Here is an 18,832-nt window from a genome sequence, read left to right as displayed (position 1 = left end):
AGGAATTCAAGCTCCCATTCCTAGTTAAACAAAGTAGGCTACCTGTACAACGCACCCTGGAATTAGGATTAAAATTTTATTTCTGCACAAATCCTTTTAAACCATATACCTACATATTTGTAGTTAAAAAAAATACCTAAGGAAGAAGAAAACGTCACACTCAAAAACTTAACTGTAGATACACAAATTGAGTCCTGCAAGTACTAAAAATACAGCATCAATCAGAAGAGGCAGCAAAGATTAACACAGACAACAAGAGTATCTGTTACAGTAGTTACTACAACAAACTGCAGAAGGAATAGGAAGCCTCAGTTTAGGCTTTAACTCCATCTCTAAACTTTAAAACCTGATTGTGATCTTTAACACGGACAGAATACTAGAGCTCCTTTTTCCCCCGAAGCCTGCAGTGCCAGCCACTCCCTGACACAAACTATTGGACAAGGTGTGTGTCAATTACTATTTTTCAGTCAAGTTTCCCCAGTATGGAAGTTTTACCAAAAAATTAACAGCATTGGTATAGAAAGTATTTCTTAACAAGTTGCATTGATGTACAAATTACTTTTAAATAAAAAAAAAGCAATTCAGATGCATAAGAAACAGATAGGTTTTAAAATACAGTATTTTCACGGGTTGTGTACCTGTTTTCACAGTCAGGGGTTTTGTTTCTGTTTTACTATTGATTTGTTACTAAATTCCCTACAGTAACATACAGGCCCAGCTTGCACAAGCAACAGTCAAACGCTACAGCTAATAGGTAACATTAACAAAAGTCAGTCTCCTGGCTTTCATCTACTACTGTAACAGCAAAACAAAAGCCTTGTCATCACACCTTTCCCCAAGAGCAACAAAAGGATATTTTCAATGTTTCTGCGTAAGTTTTCATTGAGTTTTGCTTCAAGTTCACCAAGTTCTTCTTCTGCCTTTCTAACATCTTTTTGCAATTCAAGTCGAGACTTCCTCGTGTCGTAATAACCTCCAGTCAAAGCACCACGATGGCTGACTTGATCACCTGAGAGCATTAACAGAATGAGACTGTAACAGGATGAACCGCACGCAGCATGCTCTCTGTAATGTTCACAGCAGTTTCTACAAAACTATAACCACCATGCCACCGCACAGCTTAACTAGAACATTTCAACTGACCTACGGGGAGTGCTGCATCAGTATCAGGAAATAGGTATGTATGTATACAATAATTAGGGAAATACTTATTTTAGTATTCAATTTAAAGTACATTTCCTTTCTCAAGACCATCACAGACTGCTATGATCTCCTTTAAGCATTAGCTTATCTTTTAATTAACTTCTGAAACCATGCGGCTTAAAAGAAAAAATACTTACATTAAGGGAAAAATCACAAATGACTAGCATTACCATTAAAAAAAAAAAAATCTGAGATCATCTGTAAGAGAGAAAACAAAAGAGGGGCTGAATAATTAGAAGTATCTGTGGCTTGTAGAGTGTGTTGAAAAATGAATCATTTCTTCCTCAAACATCCTTAGGAATTTTTACACCTGTGTGGTGGACCAGGGGTGCTGGTCAACAACAGCCAGCTGACTATGAGCCAGCACTGTGCCCAGGTGGCCAAGAAGGCCAATGGCATCCTGGCCTGCATCAGGAACAGTGTGGCCAGCAGGTGCAGGGCAGGGATTGTCCCCCTGTACTGGGCACTGGTGAGGCCACACCTTGAGTACTGTGGTCAGTTCTGGGCCCCTCACTGCAAGACAGACACTGAGGTGCTGGAGCGTGTCCAGAGAAGGGAATGGAGCTGGGAAGGGTCTGGAGCACAAGTCCTGTGAGGAGCAGCTGAGGGAGCTGGGAGTCTTCACCCTGGTGAAGAGGAGGCTGAGGGGAGACCTTATCACTCTCCACAACTCCCTGAAAGCAGGGTGCAGAAATGGGGGGGGTTGATCTCTTCTCTCAGGTGTCAAGCAATACGACAAGAGGAAATAACCTCAAGTTGTGCCAAGGGGAGTTTAGATTGGATATTAGGGAAAATATCTTCACCGAAAGGGCTGTCAGGCTCGGAACAGGCTGCCCAGGGAGGTGGCTGAGCAACTAGCCCTGGAGGGATTTAGGAGACACTAGGGGACATGGTTTAATGGCAGACTTGGCAGTGCTGGGTTAACAGTTGGACTAGATAATCTATGAAAATTCTGAGACTTTAAGAGACAAAAAGACAACAAGAAGCCTGCAGGGAATCTGCCCTCCAAGAACAGGCAATTAACAGGAGATGCAGACTAGGTCAGAGAACGTAACATTCACGTGTCTGGTATGCTGCACTTATCAATAATTAAGGCTGTACATTCACACCCTGAACACTGTTTAAGTTTGTGGAAAAGACCATAAATACTCCAGTAAAACAAAACACCTGTTAAACTGGATGAAATAAGTTGGATGCATACAAACCTAATCTGCTTTACAATCCTCAGGATGGAAATACAGAGCTATTAACTTTTAGATCATAATAATTGAATGGCTTGTGAAGAAATTCTGTATTTTTAAAGAACTGTAATTAAGCAAGTGCAACCTTATACATCTCAGTTAAGTATACTATTATTTTAAATAACCTTATTTTGAAAACACTAACAGACCATGTTCAATGAGCCTCACATTCCAGGGATCCCATTTTTACAATAAATTTATAAAATTGCAGTACTCACCTTCCAGAGTAATACAGTCCATGGTGAAAGCTCTGGCCAGCTGTGTAGACACTTCCATGCTACGACAAATTAAAGTCTTTCCAAAAACGTGTTTGAAAGCTTTGTCAAATCTTGGATTGTATCTCAGTTTACTGATCATAGGAATAGCATCCTGAAGAAGTGACGGTGATTTTAATGAGAAAAGCATATTGATACAAATATGGCAAGTATACTGCAACTAATTCATACACAGAATTCAAGAGAGCCCTGGAAAAGAAACTACCATCAAGAGTAAATTCAGACATTCTCATTATAAGGCTAGAGTGTATTCTACAAGTTTAGCATATCTCAAATTCACTGAACATTAACACTGGCTTCACAATCAATAAACTTCTAGAACGAAGACTTTTGGAGCTGTATTATATATGATTATTTACATAGAGGACATCAAACCCTGAACTCAAAGCACAATATTGTGAATAACACTTTGAAAATAAAAGAGCTGTCAGTTGGTAAAAGGATGACACACTGACTGAAGATTCCCAAGACAAACTCAAACACTGTGGAAATCAAGTGCTAGATGTTGCAATTTTAGCTTTTAACAGCTAGGGTTGAGCCCTAAGCCAACTAAGAGTCTGCCAGGAATCTAATCTGAGTATTAAATTGCTACTGAAACAAGTAGAGTATCATAAATCAGCAGTAAACTTTTTTTCCTCCAAAAAATTATTCCTTTCCATAGAAAGCAGGACACAAGCATTCACTAGTAAAGCCTTCCCAAATAAGCACATGGGAAATTTCACTGTTTCCTATTTATTTTTTCCCTATCTTTGTCTGAGGAGGGGAGGAATCTATTTTTAAAGAACTTACTCTCCCATGATTATTGTAGGAAGCAGTTACCATTACATAATTAATTCACTACTAAAACTTCAAATAAGAGCAGATACTTTCTTGAAATATATTTCAGAACCAGTTTTTAAATGGTTGTTACCGAAAGTTTATTTTTTGCATTTTTATATTTAAAAACACAACTCATTTCCAATAACTTTGAGAAACTGTCCACAGCTGTAACATGACACTATTCTCTTCAGCTTTTTTCCATGGCACCATTTCAAGAATTACAATTCAGTAATTCAGGCAATTACTGTTTATCAGGTTACAAGAAAATTCTACTTTTTAGTATTACCTATTTACTTGAAAGGTGAAGTTAAACTTTGAAGAGGAAATACCTGGTAGAAAAGTAAGCATTTTCCTATATCATGGGTTTTTTAATGTTGTTTATTAGAAGTAGTATTTAACTGCAGACGTTCAACAGCAAAGCAAGTGGTGGACAATAAGCAATACACACACAATTCAAAACATAAGGCTTTGTACTTATGACAGAGGGTAAGGTTGAAAAGGAACTCTGACTCACGTTAGTCTCAGGATAAGCAGTATCTCTAACATCCAGCTTGTTCAGAGGGAGGAAAGTAACTTCTCCGGGAAGGTTCATTTTGTTAAATTCCATTAGGATTTTTGTACTGACCTCGTCAGAGTCCACAATGTGATAAAACAACCTAATCAACAAGCCCAGCAAAAAAGCAAAACTTTACTGTGCTAAAAGCAGTAGCGTATTTCTGTGGGAACAGTAAGCACACAGGTACCATTAAATAAAATATCGATATAAAGCTGCATTGCGTTTTCTGTTCAAGCCTGTGCCTCAGGGTAAGAAAGTGGATACACTCCATTCACTTTCATTATAATGGGATCAGCCAAGAATTTCACATTCCACTCTCCAGTCACTAGAGCAGCTCAATGCATGTACAGTGTCCCTGTGTACACTGCCTTTTTTGGTTCAACTGCAAACCTCTGTTTTTTCTTCCATGCCATTTCAACAAACAACATTCAGCCTTCTTTGCATGGGTTTACAGAGTTTGCATCTTATGCCTGCATGCACCATCAACAGAAACAGATCACCTCTGTCTCCCTCTGCATGACTGGGACTAGCACCAGAGGGACTGAAATCCTTCGTTTGCAAGTTGAACTACAGCTTGCTGGTTCATGCCTTTTCCAAACTATGGGGCACAACAGGATTCAGAAAGAACTATGAGGTACTTTGGAGAGATACCCTTGTTCACACAGACACGTTTCAGATGAGGGACTGCATTTCAAATTGTGGCATCATCAACATTTTTATGTGATAGTTTGTGAGACCACATCACCTCTGTCCTCTTTCCTGGCCTCACATCATTATCTAGGTTTCAGTAGAACAATTTGTATGACTACTCATGCATTGGAACAGGGGACTGATCACAAGGAAAGACAATTTAAATTAACCTCAAGTGTCAGATGCTGCAGTGGTGGATCACCCAACAAGCGCTTACTTCTACAACACACATCACACTGACTCATTACATGCAACATTTTTTCAGATAGCCTTTAAATAGCTGGTTTTGGCAGTTTAGAGACCATCCTCACCCACAGGATTTTCTAGTGTAAGTGAAACAATTCTTATTGATTGTTATCACTGAAACATCAGCTGTCCGCTTTATTTAACACAGCTCAGCCTCACCAACCCATCTGGGTAAGTGTCAGGAGTGCGTGTTTGGGGCTGGTTTTGGGGAGTCTGCGTGGTTTTGTTTAGACATGATCAAGAGCAGCTAGGATTGATTTTTAAATAGGCAGAATTCTTCTTAGCTCCTTCTTGAAGGAGTAGCAGTTTGGTCACGCTATATAGAAGGCACTTTGCCGAAAAAAAAGGAAGAGAGCTCAAGTTTAAAAGAATAAAACTTTCAACTGGCACCAGCAAGTAAACTAACACTGCAGCTGCTTTAACTTAAGTATCACTAAAGAGCATGTAATTACCTGTTCCCCGCAGTAACTTCAACACAAGTGTAGAAAGCTGGTTCGCATTCGAAGTTATTCATCACAATGCCATGGTAGCCATTCAGAACATGCTGGTTTATGCCTTTTCGACGGAAGTGCTCCAAAACCTTGTTTATGCTGTCTATACCATTCAAAATGGCCTGTTAAATAAAGCTCATCATTGTACTGCAATTCAAAGATGTAGAAGTAATACCCACTTTACCTTTAACTTTGTGAAAGTCGTAACATTCTTTTTCACCAAGTTCCTGCTAATGAACCTACAGCTCTAACAGCAGATACCCAAATATGTGAGTCTGTCACTTTTCAGGGAGTTTTTTTTTAAAGCAAAAAGATCTCAGAAGAAATTTTTCGAATATTCCATCTCTACCTGATCTCCTCACCCCTCAACTACTGATCCTACAAAACAAATTTCCAAGTAGTTCTAGGCTATAAATATTTGAAAAATTCAGCTTATAAATACAATCTGTTCATCTTACTTATGACAGCAAGACCACAACCAAGAGAATAACTCTTATCTTTCAGATATGACTAGGCCTTGTCCTTTAAGAATGGGAAGAAAAGCTCCTACAAAGAATTCTCAAATATAAGATAACTTACCTTTCCTGTTGCTGCTCTGAGAAGCTGCTGTTTCTTTTCTAAATCCTCACGCTTTGCAGCAAGAGCTTGTTGTTCTGCATTCTCCTCTCTCCATAGATAACTACAGAACAAAAATAATAAAAAAATATTTTAAGTGTGAATGAAGTCTAATGATTTTTTGCTGTCATTCTCATAGACTGCTAATCTAACAGGAAGGTGAAGTGCAGGAGTTCATACATGGCTACATTTAAAAAACATACCTACACACCATGTTAAAAACTACACAGTTGGGGTCCTTCACATTAAGTGAGATTCAGACATATTTCAATTAATTACTAACTTTCTTTCGCTCTGTAGTTCATCCTTTTTATTTTTCACTTCATAGTATTTTCTGTCCAGTTCTTCAACACGAGCCTTCACTTCATTAAGATCCTGGTCCAGTTTCTAACACAAAGAAAAGAAGAGTATGAAACTACAGTGCTCTGTGTTCAAAAAAAGAAAAATCTCTCTTTTATTCAAAACTGAATTACTACTTATAAACTCAGAAACAAACATTTTAACCAATTTGCAACAAACTGCAAAAGCACTAAGAATAAATACATCTTTGTAAGGGAGCAGTAACAAGGTGAATTTACCAAGCAGACTGCAAGGCAGGCACTGCACTGATTTGTGCATCTGGGTATTAAAATGAAACGGCTCAGTAAGTCATGGTAAGAAACTGAATCAGACCAGCAGCTATCATACACAACTCTGTGTAATCATGCTGTGAAATAACATTTCTGGTAAGAACATCCACACTAGTCTTGTGTACCATGCCATGCTGGTATTAGTCAAAAACCTTAGCCTGCTCTCCAGCAGTACTAGTACCATACCTGCTGTCAACAGCGTGCTGTTTAAGCCAGTGCAGACATTCTCCCCCTGCTCATTTAAGACTTGCCATTTACAAAGCAGCTCAGGACTAACACTCAGATAATGGTTCCATCATTATCTGTGTACAGGAGGACTAGCTGTGTTTTCAAAACACAGCCACATTTTTCCAGCCAAACTTTGCAAGCTCTCCATCACGTTCACCCAAGCTATATCCTCTCTGAACAACAAAAAGCTACACAGCCCAGCCAGAGCCTAAATTGACCTCCCGTAATGAGAAAATCAAAACATGTTTATAAAAGCAATGAAAAGCCACCTCAAATTTAAGCTCTTCAGTTCTACTGAGCAATACAACTACAGTCAGCGGTCAATGCCATTTCTTTCGTTCACCAACTGAGAACCATTACTTTGCTAACATGGGTCTCATCCAAACACTGTTTTAGCAGAACATCAACATCTCTGTACAGCTACACTCCTAGATTTTGCCAGACTAAAACTCAAGTTTCAGCAGATATAAGACCACGGAGACCAAGAACACCGTTTATCAGCAGAGGCAGAGTAGCACCATTGGCACTGGATGCTCTCCCACCATAAATGCAGGTGTTTTCACCCTGTTAGCTCACAGCAGAAGTGATAGTTTTAGATTGTACTGCCGTGTTTGCACTTTAAAAGCTGTTTCTGAATGGAAATTAAAATCTAGAATCTATGCCGATAATCCTGAGACAGATCAATCTTCTATCAAGGACAGGGACACAATTTCTAATGAGCTGCAATCTTGGTGCAATGATACAGTGTTTGAAGCACACTTTAAAAGATTCTCTTTCTAGGGAAAATAAAAGAAGAATGAAAACCACCAATACAGACCTCTATGAAAACCTAACATTGTTAACAACGTGAAATGGCCGCATTCAACATACGCAAGAGCAAGGCCGATCTACGTCTCTGGCTGAAAACTCAGGCCAAACACTTTGGGGAAAGCACCAGAAGTCAACACGTAACTCAACATTAAATTAGATGCAGTGCTAAAAAGAGTTTATCTGCAGAGGTTTTCAATAATCCATTTTAAAAGACCCCACCCAATTAGAAAGTCTCTTCCTTATAAATAGGCACTAAAGTGTAATTGCCCAAGATGAGATTGTGTTTAACCCTTCCCTCAAAAATAGTGAGAATAAGCTGAAAACTTACACTGTACTGTTCCAAATTTTTCTCCTTGTTTGCCTCTGTATCCTCTAAATCCTTGTGTATAGCTGCAATCTGCCGCTTCTTGTCATTGATGGCTTGATCTAAGGACTTCAGCTCTTTCTTTATCCACTTATCCCTTTCTTCTTTGGAAGTAAACTGGCTTCCTCGACCTTGTTTTGCATACAGATCTGTTCTTTCCTGCGTAGCCTGTGCAAGTCTGTTTTGACAAGGGAAAGACATACTGCGTTAGAAAGAAAACTTGAATTTATTATGAGCAAGCATTAAGAACTGCCGTAACAATTTCCAAAATTTATCAAACCGAGGTCTAAAATTTAAGCACCATCAGCGACAAGAAGGATCACGTTATTAACCATACAATCACTCAAATGACTTCACAAAACAACAAGTCCACAACAACTCACAGAAGTGGTTGAGCTTAAAAAATTACGTTCACCAAATACTGTTCCCCGCCCAACAATAAAGGAAGCTTTTTACAGACCACCAATAAGTACATATAGCTACCCCATTCTCAAGCAGCAAGTACAGCTCTGAATTAATTGTACATATGGATAGCACTGATAGTATCTTGAGCTTTGGTGGGATTTTTTGGGGTGTTTGGGTTTTTTTTGGTTTTTAAATGCTTTGACTGCCCGTTGTAGAATACCACACACCTCGCAATTCCCCTCTCTTCTTTTTCTTTTACACTGTTGAATTTCGGTTCTGTTTCTGCTAATTCTTTCTGCTTCTCCTCAATTTTCTCAAGAAGCTTTTGCCTCTCTTTTAACAGTCTTTTCTAAAAATCAAGCAAAGAAGTATTTAAAAGTTAGGTAGTATCAAAAACTATACAGTTAAATACATACACACTTCTAAAGAATCATTTAGGATTGTAAGATGCCACTGCTTAGATGACACTACACTGTTCCAACACTTAACAGAAGTGAATTCAGATCCAATGAGGACAGCAAAGAAACTTAACTCTGCCAGCAAGGAAGGTCTGTATGGGCTAAACAGCCCAATCCAAGTTAGTGCTACAAACAAAACCCTCCTCCACAAAACTTGCAGCAATTAAGATAAAGGGAATTATAGGCGCTTGACTTTGCAACATGCAGGGTAATAAAGGAGCACAACACAGGAGTGTCTATTTACATCCCCTAGAAGCACACTGAAGGCATTACAGAAAAACCTAACATAACTGCCCAGCAAACCTCAGACTGCGGCTTTTCACTATTTTCTAAAAACAAAACTTCAATGTCCACATATACCACCCTGTGCCAATGACACTGTAAGACTTCACCACTGTTACTTACCCTTTGTTCACTGTTGCCAGCTAATTCATCCTGCAGGTCCTTAGCCTTCAGCTCCAATTTAGTCCTCTGTTTAATCTGCTCTTGTCTTTCTGCACTGAGTTGTTCTTTCTCTTCTTTCATTGCTGAAATCTTTGTCTTCAGTTCTCGAACTTGCCGTTCTATTTCCTGTGCAAATTTATGTATGTAGTATCTCAAAAACCACACGCACATTTCAGTATCTATTAAAACTCAAAAGATACAGATCAAGATACTCTATAATAACTAAAACAGTGATAAACTACTCCTTTTTCCTTCCAAACAAGATGAAAGCATAAAATAGAATTTAGCATGTTGGGTTTGTTTTGTTTTTTTAAAAATCAAACCAAAAACAACCAACCAAAAAAACCCTCCCCTCCCCCCCCCCAAAAAAAAACCCCACAAACCAAAACACACGTCTGGAGAGAACTTGTTAAAAATAGTTTTACCTCCATTTTATCTCTAGCATCTTGCTGTGCATCTCTCAGCTGCCTGGATTTCTCTCCACTTGTCTCTCGTTTGGCAGAAAGCTGTATGGAAATATCACCATTAGCTGAAGTGGCAAGATTTTGTTTTCATAGCAGTTCCAGAAAGAAAATTGTTTGTTAAATTAGTGAAGAACATTGACAGGATTCTATCAAGAAATGCATGGAGATGTTGGCAAGAAGTAAATCAACAGCTCATGTTATATTTTGTATTAGCCAAGATGGTTTACCTCATCAAGCTTAGCTCGGGTTTCATTAAGCTCCTGATTATAAATTGTGTATTCTAATGCTCTCCTCATTTTATCCCATTTCTGGTACTGAGCCAGCTCTTCTTTCTCCTCTTCTAGGGTATGCAGTCGCTCTTCAATGTATTTCAACAACTCATTGATCTTCTCTCGCTTGCCCTCTTTAGAAAAGGTAACAAGATTGAAGTTCAGTGAAACACTGTAATACATTCCCACACCTTTAAAGTTACTCAGTCTCCCCCAGTGATTAACTATTCGTCAACAGTTACAAAATGTGAAAAGGAGAACCCATGCCCAGAAGTTCCCCAAAACACATGCTAACAGCAGTACTGCTGATGCTGGTTATGTAAGGCAACACAAGCATGCACTCTCTTGGCTCACATACTTAAAATAATTATAGACTATACTACAGAAACTCAAGTGTTTGCATAGCAGTAGGTATCCTGTTTTTTGGATTGCTGCCAGCTGACATCACTCATGTTTTGAGCAGAACGAATATCTGTATTAGCCTAGCTAAAACGTTTTATTACTAAAAGCACACATGAAGTCACTTATTAAACCTTTTGAGATATTTAGAATTCAAGGAGCAAATACGACATGCTCAATCATTTATCATATCACAAGTAAAATCTATCTGGCAATTAGCTTCGCTGAAAAAGTCATCAGCCTTTAGAGTTAACGGAAGTACTGTAGCATAAAACATTCATTTTTGAAAGTATTTTTACCTGTTTCTTTCATTAGTGAAATACTCTCTTCTTTACGCTCATCGTACACTCTGGTACCAGCTACTTCTCTTAGTAACTTCAGCCTCTGAGAGTCAGGAGCTGTGGCCATCTGGTTGATCTGTCAATTCAAGATCTAAGATTTCAGTAGCCCGCTCTGGATGTACGGCTTACCACACAGAACAAAGACTGCACTTTTCTTGCTGTGCCTGCTTGCCTGAGGTTTTGGAAGATTCAGGTATCTAGTACATACTATACTGCTTGCTTTTTGAGACAATTACTTTAGGATGGCAAGTATTCTGCCTGTAATGAATTTTGTTGGCTACTGATCATTGCCAAAAGCCAAGATACTAGTATTATGTACAATGAAGAAATCACTACCTGCTCAAAATTATGTGTAGAGAAACTCAAGCTTGAGCTTTTGAGTCCTGGTGCTAAAACAACTAGTTTAAAATGCCAAAACCACACCAAAATATCGGGGTCATAAATCTTAGAATAATTCAGGTCATGAAACTCTCATTAATTGAACATTAAATCAGTCTTGAAATTAACACTGATGTAAAACTCACTTTCCTCCAATAGAATTTCAGTTGTTCCATCCTTTTGTAAGAAGGTAACTGTTTCTAATTTGCATTATATTAAAACCAGTATGTGTATTTTGGCTGTGAGTCATGTGCACCAATCCACACCACAAAACACAAGTGACTTTACAGCTGAACATGTGTATTTGGAATAAACAACTTCAGCTGGAATGGGAAATTTATCGTCATAAACTTGTGAAAGACTGTACTGCTGGGTCAGCATTTCTGCCATCAAGTGCTCCTCAAGTCTCCCTTTAAGCATGCCTTTCCATAACCTTTTGAAGCTGCTAGCTGTAGGTGTCTCCATGGTGTCCCACTCTGAGCCATTACAAGTAATCTGACCTTTGTCTCCAGATCTGGGTGTCCTTTGGAAGGACACCCCAGTAAGGGTGCCGGGGTTAACATAGCCCATGCTGTGAGTGAGCCCTTTACCTGCTGGGTGTTCACTTTTGGTGCCTCCATATGTTTTCATGCACCCTTCATTAACCGTTTTTTTAGCCTCTTAAAGTTCTCTAAAACTACTTTATTGCCTCATCTTAAAGGCCCTGAAATCTATGAATTTACGCTGAAAGAGTCACATGATTTATGCTTGCTTTGTATTTAAGCAAACTGAAAAGCATGATTGCAAAAGTTACCATGAACCCCCCCCGCCACTTCTCGAAATATCAACATTAGTGACATTAAAACCTTCTTCTTAAAAACAACATACACTGCTCAAATAGTAATATTTGCAAAAGCAGCAACAACAAGAACGGTTTCAAACTAAACTGGATTTAGGTTTTGGTTTACTTCTGCGATAATTGTTTGGCATCCAGGAAACATGATACTCTCAATAGTGATTTCTTCCACTTTGTGAAAAAGAATCTTACCTTTCCTTGTTTGACAATATAGTAGGGATTACTGCGAGAGAATCCAGCACTTTCAAGAAGATTCATTACGTCATTTTTCCTGAAATGGTATTGTGACTCTGTTAAAAGCACCTACAGTGAAAGTGACAGTAAAGTATCCCAACTAGACTTCACATACTACAGTCACTGCAAGCAATGCATGCTCTGTTTGAAGAAGCTTCTTTATGTGGTAATAGCCAATTCTAAAATTGCTATTGAGATCCTAAAACTGAAATGAGAGAATAAAAATGGAAAATATCTAAGATGCTATAGTGTTGGAAAGAGATTAAGAAAGAAGCACCTTGAAGCAAAGAGGAAGCAGAGACAGGTAAAGATATCACAAGGAAGGCTATGAAACAATTTACAGTCTGGTAATTCTTCTATTTTAAAAAGCCCTGAAAGAAATACTATAGATGCAATTAAACACGTTAATAAATGGATTAAACTGTAAATTCAAAGTCTGCTGCCTACTGCACAAGGACTGAGGTCTTTGCTGTCAAACTAGCAGTACTCAGTATTACACAACTAAATAGTATTGCTCAGGGAACCCATGAGAATTAATTTATTTCAGGCTACATGCAAGTGTTCAGTGACTAGAGGATTTTACAGAAATACTGCTAGTCTCATTCAGTTAAGGAAAAGAAGCACCTACGTCACCATTTTCTTGTCCAAGAAATACTGGTCCTTCTTGGCTCCAATGACTCTGCGAAGTGAGACTTCCTCTTTATCAATCTTAAGAAAACAAAACCCAGTAAATTTAACTGCTTGCAGTGGAGGAATATATAACTAACCCAGAATCTTTGCGGCACTTTTTACCAAACTGACTCATAATCAGTTAACCGTAGCACTGAAGAATTCTATAATACCAAGATGTTAAGAGTCTGAACTGATCATCTGTTGCTCAAGTAGTGTAGTCGACTTACCGGTAACCTGTTGTCCGAATTGTCAAAAATAATTTCCACAAAGGCTGAAATAACACGAGGACCTGTACCTTCCTAAGAAAGGAGATATTTCTGTTAGATAATTCCCATCTTAGAAGGATTTTGAGCTCATTTATCTCCCCTTTTCCCTGACAATCCCACTTCCCATTTCTTTCTGAGGATTTCAGAGTCAAGAGCATCTATGTAAGATCCAATAGGTATGTTTTTATTTCTGAAAATCTTGGATACACATTCACCCATGTGATCATCAGCATAAAGTATTACTTTGTAATAAATTCACTTTTGCCAAAGGGAAACAAAAAATTGTGTAAGGATACATCCAAAATAATTGGGACAACACATTCACAACACAGCAGTTTACCATTTTTGTAGTAACACTCAAATGCATTAGCTTATTTTTCTAGTCTTGTTGATATACACATTCACTTACATGCAACAAAGCCAGTCTCTGCTCTGGGCGAAGATGACTAAACTCATCACTGAGGACAAACTGAATTGCTGCAATAAAATAGTAAAGAAACAGAAGATTTATTCTTTATTTTAAGGAGATACACAGCAATTTCTTTAACTTAAAACATACTGGTTTATTGTTGTATAGTACAGTCATGCCACTGCTAGTATCTTCCCTGGATGTCTTCAAGGCCAGGCTGGACGAGGCTTGGAACAACCTGGTCTAGTGGAAGGTGTCCCTGCCCATGGCAGGGGGGTTGGAACTAGATGATCTTTAAGGTCCCTTCCAACCCAAAACATTCTATGATTCTATTACCTTACAACGTTTCTTCATTATAAAGCTTAACTGGCTAGATCTTTATCACTCAGCCAGCTGTACACTAGAATTTCTCTGAAGAAGTCTCATTGTTGCCACTTCACCTGTTCACTGCACAAGTAGGGGTTCATGACCTTTCCTCTACAGATACACAGCACACAGGCTGGGTTAAAAGTATCACTACAACACTTCACACTTGGCAATTTATAAAGACTACCATCACAAAGACCATTAACACCTCTGACTAGCATCTTTGCTCCTCCACTGGGCTCCCACACCACAACACCACCCCATCACCATACGTTTAAAGGGTGCATAAGCTGTTCCATACTGCTATGGAATCAGCTTAGAATTTAGCCACTAAGAATGTCTAAAGTAACAGCAAGTATGACAATCAGCTTTCAAAGTGGGTGACTCTTAGAATGAGTTTCCTCTTGTAAATACATTTTTGCCATTTAAAAATCTTAGAATGCTCTTAGTAAGAGAAGTTGGATACTGGAGGAAAACCTGAAGCAACACATTGAACAAGGGCATTGAGATCTGCCTTTCACCACTGTCAATGAGCAATCTCTCATTCCTTGTTGAGGAGGAACATTTGGTAAACTAACTTCTGGCAAAACCAAATAAACAAAGAAACCTGGTATCATGAGCATCCCCATTCTATTGTAGTTTTAAAAAAAAAAAAAAGCTTACCATAAAAAAAGTTGCTTTTTCCAGATCCATTTCTTCCCACTGAAAATTAAAATACAAATTGTAACCTCAAGTTAACGTAAGTTAAAATTGCAATGAACATTAAATTTTGCATATAAATATTCAAGAACAGAACCCAAATATAACACAGCCAAACAAAATCTCAAGGGAATGAGGGACACATAGTAGGTGGATCACTTAGTCATTGTCTGAGAACAAGAGAGCAGTCCTTTGCCCACTCAAACACATTACAATGACTTACAAACTCCGACACTATTCCACAATGAGAATAATGGCTAAACTAATCCTATTTATTCACATCCTGTTCTTTTTAATACTGATCTTCTGGTGGATAAAAACAATAGACCTAAATTCCCGTTCTTCTGGTGCCAGCATCGACTTTTTTATATTTAACCAAAGGAAAACATGTGCCTGTACATCCAGGTTGACCAGGTGAACCTCAGGTAGAGTATGAACTTCTTAACACTCCACCTGCTAATTCAGCAATGTTTTGTTTTAAGAAGACTGGAAGTACTGTTTCTATTTAAAAAAATAACAGTGTAAGAACACTGCACTATGTTAAGATACAGTAATCTCGGTGTTTATTCTGATGTCTTTCAGCAAGGCTCAGTGTCTTATCTTTAAAATCAGCACCTGCTGTGTTAATTCAGAAACTGCCAGTCTTCCAGCAGCAATGAGCATCCCAGGCTTTTCATCCTTTCCTGCCTACATGCCCTTCAAATTCACCCCTTCCCCAAACCTACTTGGGATTGCTATGAGGTCTTTAAAAAGGAAAAAAATAGTGAAACCATTTCCCCCCCCCCTTTAAAAACATTAATACCTGGATAAAAGTTTAGCTCCCTCTGAAGTAACATTACATAATAACTTACGCATTTTTTTCCCAGTCTCAGTAAATGTGGAATACTAAATTTTTAAGTCCAAAATTCATAGAATTATAGAATGTTTTGGGTTGGAAGGGACCTTAAAGACCATCCAGTTCCAACCCCCCCACCATGAGCAGGGACACCTTCCACTAGACCAGGTTGCTCAAAGCCTCATCCAGCCTGGCCTTGAAGACAGCCAGGGATGGGGCATCCACAGCTTCCCTGGGCAACCTGTTCCAGTGCTTCACCAGCATTGAACTGACTGTTTTCTGTTGGGTCAGCAGCCTCAAAGTTGCTGCACAAGCAACAAAATAAATGCAAATGAAAAGGCAGATCCAGGTACCCATAGGCAAAAATAGGAAGAGGCATGACAATGGAGAACATCATCCTATTAGGTGTTATTTACGAAATTACACTTTGAAACTTATTTTTTGACAGTCCACGTTCCAAAAATTCATTCCTCCAAAGCAGTTCATAGTAGCTAGTGTGCTTACTTATTAACAATTATCATAATCGCATACCAAAAATAAAGGAAAAAAGTCCCATACAAATTGTCTGCTGCTCCTGCAAGGATAGCAGCCTTTCAATGGGATCTGGCTGATAAAGAGTTCTGCACATATGAAGTTTACAGACCTCACTCAGTTTCTGAAGACTCAGACATACCACTGTCACAGCAAAATTGTATGCTAACATTACTTTGCTGTAAGTGGAATACACCTCGTGATGGGTTATAGACAACTATAACAAAGTTTCCAAGACAGAAAATACAGTCATCAAATGTAGGCAGAATATTAAAACCAGTAAGGGACTGTAATGAGACCATCATCTGAGGTAACAGTGCAGCATGGATATCAGGAAGATATTCTTCACAGTGACTGTGGTGAGGCACTGGGACAGGTTGCCCAGAGAAGCTGTGGATGCCCCATCCCTGGGAGTGTTCAAGGCCAGGCTGGATGAGGCTTTGAGCAACCTGGTCTAGTGGAAGGTGTCCCTGCCCGCGGCAGGGGGGTTGGAACAACCCAAACTATCTATGAGTTTAAGAACTCTAGTTAGTGTTAAAAGACAATTATTAGAACTTACCAATGACATTGTGTTTTGAGCTGAATGGGTCCACAATGGTTTGGTCCCTGTAGCTTCGAAAGCCCTGAATGATTACCTAAGGAGAAGAGAGAGTTATTTAACTAAGTTCACTCTGTTCTTGAGCAGGTTTTGAACTATAACATTTTACAGAATATTTACATCAATTATAATATACTTTATTTCACACACATGCTTGAACCTTCCAGCTCAATATCCTCAATTTACTTCATGAAAACTTGCCTACCACCTAAGCGTCACTTTAGGGACAGATTTTTCTACCCACAAGACATGCTGGTACTAATCTAGGCCAAAGCACAGTGAACAAGAGAATTCCAAATCTTTCTGCAACAAACATGCAAAAAGATGCATTCATATCAAATATTACACAGAGAAAAGAAAACCCCAATATAACAAGCAGATTCATATGTTTATACATAGCTTTTATAATGCAATCCACATACATCAAGTTGTCCAAGTAGCTTTGCAGTCTGCAATTGCTCTACACCACACTCTACCTATTCTACATCCAATACAGTCTTGTTTTGTTTTACTGTGCAACCCAAGGGGAAAAGAAAAAAAAAACCCTAAACTATGTTGGTTCTAGTGAGTATACTTCCTAAACAGACAAATAAAGACCTACACAATTAACTTCAGGAGCCACACAGCAGTCAGTCATCTAGAAGCAGCATAACAAATTCCAACTATTCAGCTTGAGTAGTGACTTGAGGTTTGCCAGGCCAAGTAACGTAGGAAGTAGGGAGTGACAATATCCCAATATTTGAGCAGTTCTGCACAGAAGCAAATTTGATCCAACTTCCAGCATGCACATTCCAGCATTAAGCAACCTTTCTCCACATTAAAGGTGTGCTGAAAGACTACACAGCAGCTTTGCTCTGCTCAGTAAGACATCAGAAAGACAGCAGCCACCTGAAAAGCTTTGATGTTTGCAGATCTTTCAGCAAGAACGCTTACAAAAGGACTGGAGTTGACATTTAATCATGTCCTTCACCCAGCTCTTCTCCACCAGAAGCAAGATATTGTTAAAATAATGCCAATGTTTCACCATGATAGCTATCAAACTAAAAATTACTTGTTAGGAAAACCACATAATGTATTACAAGATATTTCTCAGTATTGTTACCACTGAGATTTAGAATGTGAAATTCTTTAGACTTTGTTTTGCTTGTAAGGTCTGTGGCCCCATTGCCATGTTTTATTTTTCTGAACATGTCACCCCTTCTCTCACATCTTCAAGTATTAAAACAGTCCACGTTCCAGAAGAGCATAAAACCTGGTACCAGAGAAGCACATACAAAACTTCAGCAAAAAGCCTAGAATACGTAGCACTGTAAACATTAAAGGAAGCCTTTCCCCCCTACTACAAAAACCTACATTAACTGTACTCCCAAGCAACTCAAGAAACCATTACCTCCAACATTCTGTAACATTCTGGTAGCACGCTATACAAATGGTGGGGAGAAAATCCTGCCGTAAACTTTACTAGAGAAAAGACGGGGGAGAAGAAAGTGCCCTCACTTTATTCATGTCAAGTTCGGCCTGAAGTCTTTCTCCCATTATGTGACAGCCTATTATCAAGGATTATCACAGAAAACTCCTCTTACCACCTGTTTATACTCATGTATTAAAACTGTCTCACTGAATGAAAATATGATGTCAGACAGCAAATCAAACCCCCGAGTTTACAAAAATTAAAATGAAATAAAACTTAAAGGCATTAACTAACTTTCAGTCAGAAGTCACAGAGCCATTCTCTTCCTTGTCAAATCCTCTTTGTAAAATTATTTCATTATTGGAATCTGCAGCTAAGAATACGGGTAGGCAGAAAATTACTAATCCTGGACCATCAAACATCAGATCTAAGCAACAGCAGCTATTTTGGCAAAGGAAGTCTTCCAATAGAACGCCCTTCAAGACTCTGCCTATCTAAACGTTTTTTGAAATGCAACTGTGTATAATCCCTCTCCTCAGGCAAGATCCAGTTCTCATTAAGTACCTCCACTGTATCCAGATCTACAACTAAACCAAGTGCATTGGAAGTAATTAAGGATTTCAGAATTTAATGGACCAAACTACAGAAAGC

General features: G+C 38.7%; 1 protein-coding gene across 1 annotated transcript in view; it reads right to left on the bottom strand.

Annotated features, from left to right (window-relative positions):
* The window catches only part of SMC3 (structural maintenance of chromosomes 3), a gene marked incomplete at its 5' end in the record, with an annotated part of 23,761 nt that extends 6,954 nt beyond the window's left edge, over nt 1-16,807 (bottom strand). The window contains 18 exons of the mRNA XM_010152327.1: nt 855-1,009; nt 2,663-2,813; nt 4,053-4,194; nt 5,483-5,643; nt 6,101-6,200; nt 6,420-6,523; nt 8,132-8,345; nt 8,800-8,921; nt 9,436-9,600; nt 9,900-9,980; nt 10,166-10,341; nt 10,906-11,023; nt 12,353-12,431; nt 13,023-13,102; nt 13,294-13,365; nt 13,742-13,809; nt 14,771-14,809; nt 16,732-16,807. Of these exons, the coding sequence (XP_010150629.1) occupies nt 855-1,009; nt 2,663-2,813; nt 4,053-4,194; nt 5,483-5,643; nt 6,101-6,200; nt 6,420-6,523; nt 8,132-8,345; nt 8,800-8,921; nt 9,436-9,600; nt 9,900-9,980; nt 10,166-10,341; nt 10,906-11,023; nt 12,353-12,431; nt 13,023-13,102; nt 13,294-13,365; nt 13,742-13,809; nt 14,771-14,809; nt 16,732-16,807 (2,103 nt within the window). The remainder of the gene's footprint in view (nt 1-854; nt 1,010-2,662; nt 2,814-4,052; nt 4,195-5,482; nt 5,644-6,100; nt 6,201-6,419; nt 6,524-8,131; nt 8,346-8,799; nt 8,922-9,435; nt 9,601-9,899; nt 9,981-10,165; nt 10,342-10,905; nt 11,024-12,352; nt 12,432-13,022; nt 13,103-13,293; nt 13,366-13,741; nt 13,810-14,770; nt 14,810-16,731) is intronic.
* Nucleotides 16,808-18,832: the final 2,025 nt, after the last annotated feature.

The sequence above is a fragment of the Eurypyga helias genome, unplaced genomic scaffold (genome assembly GCF_000690775.1).
Source record: "Eurypyga helias isolate BGI_N326 unplaced genomic scaffold, ASM69077v1 scaffold20765, whole genome shotgun sequence".
Classification (NCBI taxonomy): domain Eukaryota; kingdom Metazoa; phylum Chordata; class Aves; order Eurypygiformes; family Eurypygidae; genus Eurypyga; species Eurypyga helias.
Note: the sequence above shows the minus strand (reverse complement) of the source record. Positions and strands in the feature narration are given on the sequence as shown.